The following is a 12046-nucleotide window of genomic DNA, read 5'->3' on the forward strand; positions in this document are numbered from 1 at the left end:
CTTTTTGCAAACGTTGAATTACTTTTTTCACTTTGATACAATGTTTTAACATGTTTTAAACAATTCATAACTCGTTTGTTTTATTATTTTAGTTTGTTTCTTATTGAGTTATAGCGTTTTTTCATATTTTCAAAAGGTCACTTTTCTCAGCGAACCAATCTTTTCCAAAAATGTGAAATGCAATTTCACAAACTGTCAACATTTATCTATTTGTATTTCAGGTTTCAAGTTCCAAATTTATTTATTTTGATACTTTTTTCTCATTTTATTTTTTCACAAACGTGCAAACATTAATCTGAAATTTTCTTTGTTTTAAAAATGAAGTGTTAAAAATTTAAATATGCAATTTTAAATAATCACTGCAATATTCATTTGAATTATTATTGGTTCTTTATTATTCTCTTGTTGTGCAAAACTTGTTTCCTTCACAAAAATTTGATCAAAAACAATTCAGTTTTGGTAACATTTGCTTGTTCAAAACAAGAAGAGAGTCATTGTGATCCAATTTTTGTTGGAACGATTATTAAAGTGTTTATTTTATGTGGCATATTTTAATATTTAACACTTCATTTTTAAAACAAAGAAAATTTCAGATTAATGTTTGCACGTTTGTGAAAAAATAAAATGAGAAAAAAGTATCAAAATAAATAAATTTGGAACTTGAAACCTGAAATACAAATAGATAAATGTTGACAGTTTGTGAAATTGCATTTCACATTTTTGGAAAAGATTGGTTCGCTGAGAAAAGTGACCTTTTGAAAATATGAAAAAACGCTATAACTCAATAAGAAACAAACTAAAATAATAAAACAAACGAGTTATGAATTGTTTAAAACATGTTAAAACATTGTATCAAAGTGAAAAAAGTAATTCAACGTTTGCAAAAAGTTGGCAGTCAAAAACAAAAAAAGGGTCAATAAGGGAAAAAGTCCCATAAAAAAAGTTAACACTGAACATGAAATTTGTTATTGTTTTAAAAATAAACATAGCAATTATAAATAGCAAATTATTCTTTAACATAATTGTTATTTTGTTTATCACAGATTTATGTGCTTTTTAAGCGAAAAATTCCAATCTTTTCAATGCAATGAATAACAATTTGGATAATCCATGATTTTTCCCGTTATTATCAATTCTTGTTTTGCTAATATTGTTGTTTTTGAGAAAAATAGTCCCGGTTGAAAAAGTAGAGAACAAATAATGATTCGAAAAAACTTTCACTTCCAACACAGCGAAGCAATGTTGGTGATGATTAACCAAGTTTCATCCATTAAAAAAAGGGAGATATTCAGTTAATTCATCATATCAACATTTCAAAAGATAAGAAAAGGAAAGAAACAACAACTGTTTTCATTTTGATAAATACTTTTCATCAACACTAATTCCATTGAATGGCATGACGTGCAATAAAAATTAAATGCCTTAAATCATTTGTTTTCAAGAATTAAAACGAAATCACTTGAAGGGTTATTCATTATTATGAAGTGTTCTGCTATTTCATAATCTTTCGTTTCGAAACATCAAGTTCGCGTATGCTCTTGATTATCGTTTTTCTTCTTTTTCGTTGCTCTCGCAAATCAAACTCTCATTTCTCTCATCTGATGTGTTTTCAATGCAAATCGCATCAGTCACAGTGAGCATCACAGCTCCTGGTGGAAAGAGTTGAATAAACTCTCTCTTCAAATATAGAAGCGATGGACGCTCGTTCATCTTGCTCGACAAGCACAGCTTTACAATTTCTTTAAGTGTTTGTTTTTGGATTGCTTCGATTTTTGGCCTCTCTCCATTCACAATCTTCTGCCCTGCCACCTCGGCCTCATTCTCCCCAAACGGGATCTGAAGTGTCAAACATTCCCACAGCATCATCCCAATTGAAAAGGCAACTGATTCCTTTGTTGCCCCCATCTTCTTGTTGATCAGCAGCTCTGGTGCCTTCCACCTCAAGCACTCTTTTTTGAAACTATCTTCATCCTCAAATGCTGATGATGGCAAAGAGTCGCTGTCATCATCATCACTGGCAGATGTCACAACTGTTGATGAAGAGATGGATGATGAATCTGAACTATCATCGGATGAAAGCAAATCAGAGTGCATCACAATGCATATCACCATATGTTCTGAGAACAGCACAATGTGCGGGCTCAGATTGGCCAACGATTGGAGCGGGTTGTTCATTTCGTCGAAGGAGTGGAGAGCAAGATTCGCCACCCAGAACAGGATTTGGGCAGCCGTATATTCTCTCTGCTGCGGAGTGCCTATTTCCATCTCTTTCTTTTCATTCCTCCCGTGAAGCAGCATGAACAGCGAATCCCTCAGATCCACAATCAATTTCTCATGAGGAGATGAGCAGGCCATTGCATCCACCAGATTCGACATCGACGAGGTGGTTGGACACAGACCCTCTCTCTGAACAAAAGTCGAATCTGAGTCAGTTGTTGAAGTGGTTGAAGTGGATGAGATGGATGGTGATGGTGTTCGCTTTCTTGTTTCCTCCTCTTCTTTTTCGTCAACCTTCTCCAGCATCCATTCAGGAATCTTGTCTGAATCTCTCCCCAAAATGTATTCAGTGGAGCCACTCTCGCTCAAAAGATGCTCTGAAGACTCAGAATGTTGCATATTCGTTTCATATATTCTCTTCTTCATTCTCTCATCATTCTTCTTCTCTGCCTCCCTCTCTGCCCTCCTCCACTGCTCCTCAGGAGACATCTCCATCGTCACCATTTCAAACGCCTTCGGATCTTTTCTGATGTTGTCATTCACAATCTCTCTCAGATCTTCTGCTTCATTCTTTGCTCTTTTCCATCGAACAATGAATACTATCGATACAATTAACAGTATTACCACGATCACAATACAAACAATCAAAACCCATGAGATTTTTCCTTCTTTTCCTCCTTTTGAGATTCTTTCATCATCTGTTGGTGAAGTCACGCTTGAATTCTTCAGAATGAATGAATTTGTTGATGAAGGAGATTCTGCATTCCCAAACAAAACAGAAACACTCACTTCTATTTCATCTCCACAACTGCTGATGAGATCTTTTGCCACACTTCCTTCAACTTCTCTTTCTGACAGGAATCCATTTGAATCAAAATCATGTTTTTCAATCTCTTTCTCTTCTCCCTTCCTCTTCACAACTGAGAATGACAGATTGCATGGAACAAGAAGCAATCCTTTGAATGTCAACTTCATTCTATCTGTCTCTTCCTTTGCTTCCACACTTTCCAACACAGGAATGAAGAATGGTGAATCTCTTTCAGAAGCAATCCCTTCAAAACTGCATCCATCATTCAACATCCAAAGTGATGTGTTTCTTTCCCATCCATCTCTTCCTTTCAAACTCACCACATTCAATACCCCAGTATCTGAACAGAGAATGTTCCTCCTAACTGATGGATATCCTTCAATTGATGGATTATTGTTCTCAAATTTTCCATCATTAACAGTCATCGCCCCGACACTAATTGTTATTCCTCCTTCTTGTGAATAAGATATTGCGGTGTCTTTCATTATCGCATTGCTTGACTTAACGTCCACAATCGATCCATTCCAACCACATAATGGGTTAAGTTCTTTGTCTTTTTCTTGTTCATATTCTCCAAAAGCCTTTTTCTTCTGATGGCTGACTGGCTCATCCATTGCTTTTCCATCAAACAAACACGAAACAACAGAAACATTCGAACTGTTTGAAACAGACAAATGGCTTCCTTTCTCAGTTGAAAGAAGACAATAAGAAAATGAACAATTTATCAGATTCACATTTGCTTTGCTCATCTCAATTCTCACAACACTTTTATTGTTGTTGGTGTTCCCATGTGATGAAATATTCCTTAATGTTGCAGCGGATATTCTGAGACTTCCCTTATCTTCATCATTTCTTCTTCCATTTCCATTCATGTTCAGCTCTTCCTTGTTCGTTGAGATCAGACAGCCATTGTTCAATGAGATATTGAAACAGTTCATTTTTTCAATCGAGATAGTTGCTCTCGATCCAATTACCACAACATCATCTGTCGATGTGAGAGAGTCCAGAGTCGTTTGGAACAACATTATTTCTGATTCATCAGAAAATAAAAGAAAGGGTTTTGCAAAAGACAGCCAGCTGAAGGATGTCTCGCTCATCTTCAGAACTCCTCCCCATACAGCCATCACATGTGAATCCACCTCCAACGAGGCATCGGCTGCTGTGAATGTGCACTGTGACACTTCCAACGATCCATGAGATTCAGCGAAAACTGCTGAGTGAATTGCCTCAAACGAAGAGGCAAATGATATCAGGCAGTTGCGAACTGTGCAATCCTCCTCAAACAGAACCACACTCAGCGCATCTCCAGTATGTGGAATGGATGTGCTCAGCTGGATTGTTGCCTGCTGCTTTGTCGAAGGCAGGATGGACAGCCCATGCACAGTTGTCTCTGAGAGGAAGGTGGATGAGGTGTTGATGAAAATGATGTTGAGCAGTCCTGGCTGGATGTGGTGAACAGCAGATGAGATGCTCTGGCAGGGGTTTGTTGGCAATCCACACTGGCGAGTGTCTGCCGAATCGAGACACACAAAGATCGGGGGTGCATACAAGAAGGTGATCAAGGGGATCAAGTCCACATCCTGCTCATCAGCATCACTCGCACAGATGGACTTGTTCGATTGGAGCGACTCCTGGGTGAAGTCGAGGGCAAAGAGTGTTTCGTTGATCTGCTGCTCGATCGAATGGCAGTTGATGAATATATCCTTCCCCACCAGTGCATCATTCATTGTGAATCGGATCTCTGAAATCTTCAGTGGGAGAAACAATGGGCCATCTTGTGCTGGTGCTGGTGTTGGTGCTGGTGATGAGGGATCCACACAATCAAACATTATTCCTCCTCCTCTCCCAGCCACAGTCGAGCACTTGCAGAGTGTGAATGAGCATTGCCTCATCTCCACCGATGACTCCTCGCTTTTCACACACATCATCAGTGCCCCTCCCCTTTCACTCGCCTCGCTCACACACCGGCTGAATGTGCACTTCTCAACAACACTCTCCACTCCATCGAACACTCCGAGGCAAAGAATGGTTGCACTGTCACCAGAGCACGTGGTGTTGGCAAATGAGGATGACTGGATTTGGAGGGAGCAACAAGGCTTGTCTGGCACCTCGTTGTGAGCAGATGAATTCACAGGCAGATGAGATGGTGTTCTTTCGAATGACACAAGAGAGCAAGAAGATGTCGAGACATTCGAGACTGTCATGTTGGAAAGGAGGATTGACTGAGAAGGAAGCGAAACAAGGAGAAATGGCTGGACCAATGATAAAGAGGACAATGTGCAATTGCCAATCAACAGGCTTCCCTCTGAAATACTCATCAAAGAATATGACACATGATCACTGGAACTTTGAGTTGTGAAAGAACAGTGCTTCATTTCGAGAAGCGATGAGGAAGTTGATGATCTGATGAATGTTCTGCGATGGGCAAATGCTGTTGGGATTTGGAAGGAGAGAATCTCAAATGAAAGATGGATTGTCGAATGGATCATCCATTCTTCACTTCCAAACGGATCATCACCCACACAAATCCCCGATTCATTGTCTTTCCCAGTGAATTTCATTGAGATTTGTTCTGATTCAACAGAAGATGAAAGGGAAAGGGAAGAGGTGAGTGAGGAAATGTGAGACACAGAGACGGACAATCCATCTTCATCATCAGAAGTACTTCCAGGGAGTGGGGTGAATTTGAGGGAGATGAGATGGGAGACAGATCTGCATGGAGCAACAGCATATCCACATCCACTGAAGTCTCCTCCATCCTGCCCATTTACAAATCCACACCCGCTGAAGTTGTTCCACAGATACAAAACAAGAGGAATCACAAACTCAACCCCTTTGCTGCTTCTCTCCCACCCACACAGCTCGTCAAGTGATGACTTTTCCTTCTCACTCATCTCCCAGCAGAAATGCGCTGAATCCACAACCTCATCCAGAGAACTCCCATTCACGAACACATTCTTCCCTTTCCAGGCACAGCATCCCGCAAACTTCATATCCAGGAGAACAAATTGACTTGCATCATTCTCCAAAGACAGAAACATTCCTCCTCCACATCCATCCTCTTCTCCTTCTTCCCTCTTTCCTGCACAGCACCTTTCAAACTTCGATGATCCATTCACAACCATTTCATCATTGCCTCTCAGACACATTTGCATCCCTCCACCTTTTGCCACGTTTCCCTTTGCCCAACATCCATTCAATGTGCAGTTATTAATTATCAGTTGCTTCTTTTCTGTCTCGTGGACACTTGACTCATCCTTATCAAATGCACAAGCTCCATTTCCATTCTCTTTTGTGATTCCCTCAAAAACACACTCAACACAATTCATATCAAAACTGCTCCCCTTCCCTTCAATCAACGAATGGGATGAAAACACAATTGCGCCTTTTGTCTCAAACATTTCCATCTTCAACTCCCCTCCAACCACACTCACAAAGCAGAATCCAATCTCATTCACAATCTCAGAAAACACAGTCACTGATTGTGTTTGCAACATTGATGAGCAGTTCGAAAGAGTGAGAGAGGAAGTGAAAGTGGGGAGTGTGATGAAAGAGTGGGCATCTGAGAGAGATGAAGGAAGGGAGAAGCAGATGTTGTGTATTGAGCACTCTGTGGAAACACTCACCAGCCACTGGTTAGAGAGCTCTTGTGGTGCATGCACATCAACAACCATTCCCCTTTCCTCACATGAAATGTTCCAAACTGGTCCATCCATCGTTATCTCCTCATTCAGCACATATCCCTTTCCAACAGCAATCTGCCTTTGTGATGAGCCAAATCTGAGCTGAGCAGTATGCATTATCTTCTGACATGGGAAGAAGCTGAATCCGCAAAAATTCGAATCAAAAACCCAGTTAACTTCAGTTCCTCCAACATGTGCTGGTGGTTGGAATGACTCCAAAAATACATTCAACGGAAACAGTCCCATCTCACTCAGACTTCTATCAATACCCATCAACTCTTCATATCCCAGTCCATTCAAAGAAACACAAATCTTCTCCAAATTGATTATCTCGACATTCATGTAGCTCCCATTCACAAAGATACCTCTCCCTCCCTCTCTTGCCTCACAATCCACAAAACTCACTGATGAAATCACAAAGTTTTCTGCCCCATCCCCCAGCAAGAGATACAATCCTCCTCCACACTTGCTGCATGAACAAGAGTTGAGTGTGGTTGGAAACGAGGAGGATCCCATTCTGAAGGTGCTGGTGGATGATGTCATCTCAACTCTGATCCCTCCTCCACTCCCACTCGTACACTCACAGTTCTCGATTGTTGTGTTCCACAGACAAAATGACTCTCCCTCACTGATTGTCTTTGACATCACTGCTCCATCCCCTTCTGTTTTTGCAACATGTGAAAAGTTGGAATTGGCAACAAAACATTCATCACAGTTCGAAAAAGGAGAAGATGAAGATATTAACAACAATGAAGCAGAAGAGATTTCCTGAAATAGACTGACCTTGGACAATATGTTCTTGACAATGCAATCAGTCATTCGAAAGTTGGAAAAATTCACCTCAAACAAACTGTTCAAATATTCTTTTGAGGGTGGGCCTTCCTGACTCAATGGGGTGCAAATAACAAGTTCTTGAAGAAATAATTGAGAATTTGAGGAGCTTAATCTGAACAATCTTGAACTTTCATGCGAGTCAAATACAATGCTCAAAGAAGACAGTTTGCATATCCCATCATCCACACTCAGAAATACTTGGTCAGCTCCAACCTGGACTGGATCCAATTGAGTCAGATCCCTTCCTCCCCCTTGAATAGAAATTCTCTTCCCAAACACAACATATCCATTTGATTCGGATATCTCATATGTTCCCTCAATAAGCATGATTCTGCATCTGCTCTTTGTTAATTCATTTTCAAGTGTGAATTTCAATGATCTGCAACCATCCTCAACAGTCAACCCACACAACGCATTATTGTTTCCTCCATATGGAATGACATATCTCACAAGAAATCCATTTGGCATCCATCCATTCTTTGTTCCTTGTGAGGAACTCACACATCTGCTTTCTCCACTTGTTAAAGAATAACATTCAACAAATGGATTTTCAACGATTTTTTGAGAAGTGTCATTCAGATAAACATCTGATGCCTGAATGGCGGAATTATTGAAGAAGAAGCAATAGAAACAGAACTTAGAATTCATTTCAAGAGGGTTTGCATTAAACCATATTCCTCCTCCAGATGAAGTGTTTGTAAAACAATTCCGAAAGATACATTCACTCATAATGAAAAATTTTGGAGAATTAATTTCAATACACAATCCCCCTCCAAAATTATATTCAGATGTTTTTTTAGAACATGTCACATTTCCTAAAAGTATTGGTGATCCATTTTCGAGAGTATTCAAATTGCATTCCATTGATAAGGAAGTGCTTCCATAATTGAAGAAGAATGCTCCTCCGGTCGATCGTGTATATCCGTTTTGTGCAATCGTATGGATAACATCATAGCATTGAGATTTGTTAATAAAGATTGCTCCTCCATGAGATCCCATCTCTTTGACATCTCTTTTTCAGAAGCAATGATCGAATGAGCAGTTCTCTATTCTTGTGCTCAAAGAATTAAAAACACAAATTCCTTCTCCCCATCTGCTGCAGGAGCAATTCTAAATTCAAACAACAAAAAGAAAAGAGAAAAAGAATAAAAAATAGAAAAAGTCAATAACTTCCATATTTTTTGATGGAAAATATTAACGAATCAAACCATGAAAATACAGTTCTTTGTCCTCAGTGTTGATGAAGGACCATTGAATAAGATGGCCCCTCCACATGTGTGAAATCCCTCATCAATTGCTGAATAATTTGTCACATGCTGATTGACAAATTCGGTATATTGAAAGCTCCAATCCTCCTTGAGCTCCACCCTCGAACCAATGTTCATGGTTCTGGCACAATGCATCACACTTGTGTTGAAAGCATTCAAAGCACGATTTCTGTCTCCAATTCCTCCATATAACACGTTTTCAACACCAAACAATTTGCATTCAGAAATGATGAATGCTCCATTTCCTTTTTGAATTTCTGTTATTTCTAAACAAAATGGATCCTTCTTTTGAGTGAAAGAAATGTTCAAGAAGACACATTTGTCAATGAACAAAGAAGATGAAGGTGAGGAATCAATAATCGGGGCCTTTTCAAACACCAAATCAGAAAATGTTGAAGATGACAACATGATTGCTTCAAAATCATTCACAATGTATTTTTTGCAGGAAGAATGCTCAGAAACCACCAATTGTGGAATTGGATTGCTTTGACTTTTTGTGTTCATTGATATGTTGTTGAACAGTGCTACTCCATGTGCAATTCTGAACATGCCGTTTGCTTTCTCATTGTTGAACAACACCAAACACTCGAGAACTGCGACGTTTGATAAAGTTAAATCAACAATAATTGTGTCTCCTTTTGTTTGCAACTGCAACTTTGAGAAAGTTATTGAGGTGTTCATCAATGAAAACGAAGTTTTCAAACAAGAAAACTCCAATATTCCATCTTCTCGATAATGAGTGAATTGATCTTCACTGTTGTTGCTTTGTGAATAATTCGATTTTGGATAGATTAATGAATATTCATCGTTTCTGGAAAAAACGAAAAGGGACGGTTCAACATTTGCATGAATCAAAGAGTTATCTTCAAAAGCATTGACATTCAAGTGAAAACTCAGAAATGAAACAAATTGAATGACTAACAGCATGCAGGAATGATATTTTAATATTCCAGCACCATACAATCAAATAAATATGGTATTTTGGTTTTTCAACAATAAGACAAAAATGAAAAACAAACACATGAACATTTTTGCTATAAAGAAAATTGAATCAAGTGATTTCAGAAAATAAAAATAAGTCTCAAATTATTTTTCAGAAACTTGTTAATTTTAAAAAAAAAAAGAAAAGAAAAGAAAACTGTAAATTTTCTATTGAATTGTTTGTTAAATTTTTTTAACAATTGAACCAATTGTTTATCATATTTCACGAATTGAAGATTTCGAATTGTTTATATGGGAAAGAGAATTTTTTTTTTCCATTTATTAGTTGACTTTGAAACATGCAATGTAATTCTTTTATCAGAGCTTTATCAATTTTTTATTTTATTATTGTTTTGCGAATGAGACAAAATAATTTGCATATTGAATTTTGTTCCACCAATAATATTCTAATTTTTTTCAACACAGAAAAGTTTAATAATTTTATTTTTGTTATATCATCAACTTTTTTTGAAAATTAAAGTTGAAAAAGTTTTGAACAAAGCGAAATAGTTTTTCAAAAATTATAAAATCACACCAAAATTTTCATGTCCCATCATAAATACTTTGGAAATGCTTCACAAAGAAAAGCATGTTCAGTTTGTGCATAAACTGATGCATGTTTGAAAATTATTTAGCGATGTAAATTAATAAATGACTTATTGGAAAAAAAAAATTGAAAACATATTTTTATAGGCACCGGAAACATTAGAATCCATTATGACAGAACATTTAAAAATGAATGCGATTTATTGGGGATTATCTGTTCTTGATTTGCTGGATTCATTACCCAGCAAGGAAGAGAGCGATGAAATTATGAAATGGATTATGTCATGCAGAAATAGGGATGGTGTGCGCTTGCTGTTTTCCATCAACTTTTATTTCATTGGTGATTAAGGAGGATTCGGAGGAGCTCCTATGCATGATTCACACATCCTTTACACTTTATCAGCAATTCAATCCGCAGTAATACTTGGGCATCTCGATCAAATCGATTGTGATTCTGTTGTTAATTGTTTGATTTTTTGCTGAATTCAAAAGATAATAAAATTTTCATTTTTATATTAATAGATATTGTAGGCTTGCAAAAGCCAGATGGATCATTTATGGGAGATAAATTTGGAGAAATTGATACGAGGTAATTCTTCTTCTTAAGGATTTATTCTGAATTTTAAGATTATATTTTTCAGATTTGTTTATTGCTCGTGCCTTTCGCTCTCAATCCTCGGCAAACTTGATGCAATAAATCAGAAGTCCGCAGCTGAATACATTGAAAAGTTTTGTGGATTTGCTTGTTATCATTTCAGTTTAAATGATGGATATTTTATACTTTGACAAGATGCAAAAACTGGGACGGAGGATTTGGGCAAAAGGAGAGCTCAGAGTCTCATGGTGGTCAAAGTTTGATACATTTGAAAATTGTTAATTTCAAAAATTATACGAATTTTATTCTAACAATTAATATTTGTTCAACGCTAGTTTTTTGTTGTGTTGGGGCATTATCATTGCTAAACAGATTAGATATTGTTGAAAAGGATAAACTTGCTTGGTGTGTGTACAAAAATGTACATTTCCCGATAATTTGAATTCGTTTTGTTGATACTTGTATTTTTCAAAACAAATTGAAATATCTGTCACAAATATTTTTCAAATTAACGTTTTTCACATTTTATTCACACTCAAAATTTTTTCAAGGTGGCTGTCGGAGCGTCAAACGTCAGTTGGTGGATTATGCGGAAGACCGGAAAAAGATCCAGATGTTTGCTATTCGTGGTGGATTTTATCATCTCTCGCAATCCTTGACAGGCTTAAGTGGATTAGTTGCGATGCATTGTCCGCATTTATTCTTCATTGCCAGGTATCATTTTCTAATGATAATATTTTTGTTTAGCAATCAGTATTTTTTTGTGAATTTTTATAAAATACAATAATTATTTCATTTTCATCAAAAGGATCCTGAGAATGGAGGAATCAGCGATGCTCCTGACAATGTTGCAGACGTGTATCACACATTTTTTGGCATTGCCGGATTATCATTAATGGGGAAATGCGATTTGAAAAGAACTATTGATCCTTCATATGCCCTAACACATCGTGCGCTTGAATCAATTGGCATTAATAAAGAGAAAATATCGTTGCCAAAAGTTGAAAAAATTAAAGAAAAGAAAGATGAATAATAGCTTTTATTTTTATAAGCATTTCATTTTTTGTAATATTTTTTTACGAGGAATTTCTTTTTCTAAAAATCATTTGATCTT

At 37.3% G+C, this 12046-nt stretch overlaps 2 protein-coding genes across 2 annotated transcripts; one reads left to right on the forward strand and one right to left on the reverse strand.

Annotated features, from left to right (window-relative positions):
- Positions 1–1346: 1346 nt before the first annotated feature.
- On the reverse strand, positions 1347–9491 carry MONOS_11095 (uncharacterized protein; the record flags this gene model as incomplete). The annotated part of the gene is made up of 2 exons (XM_067863598.1): positions 1347–8136; positions 8751–9491. The coding sequence occupies 2 exons, from the start codon at positions 9489–9491 to the stop codon at positions 1543–1545; spliced, it is 7335 nt and encodes a 2444-aa protein (XP_067734627.1). The 3' UTR covers positions 1347–1542.
- Positions 9492–10361: 870 nt separating this feature from the next.
- MONOS_11094 (putative Geranylgeranyl transferase type-2 subunit beta) lies at positions 10362–12034 on the forward strand (the record flags this gene model as incomplete). The annotated part of the gene is made up of 9 exons (XM_067863597.1): positions 10362–10409; positions 10485–10638; positions 10687–10803; positions 10860–10926; positions 10979–11065; positions 11128–11189; positions 11268–11337; positions 11484–11646; positions 11741–12034. 9 exons carry the CDS (start codon positions 10362–10364, stop codon positions 11963–11965), a joined length of 993 nt encoding a protein of 330 aa, XP_067734628.1. The 3' UTR covers positions 11966–12034.
- Positions 12035–12046: the final 12 nt, after the last annotated feature.

The sequence above is a fragment of the Monocercomonoides exilis genome, assembly GCF_001643675.1.
Source record: "Monocercomonoides exilis strain PA203 chromosome Unknown scaffold4-2303458, whole genome shotgun sequence".
Classification (NCBI taxonomy): Eukaryota; Preaxostyla; order Oxymonadida; family Polymastigidae; genus Monocercomonoides; species Monocercomonoides exilis.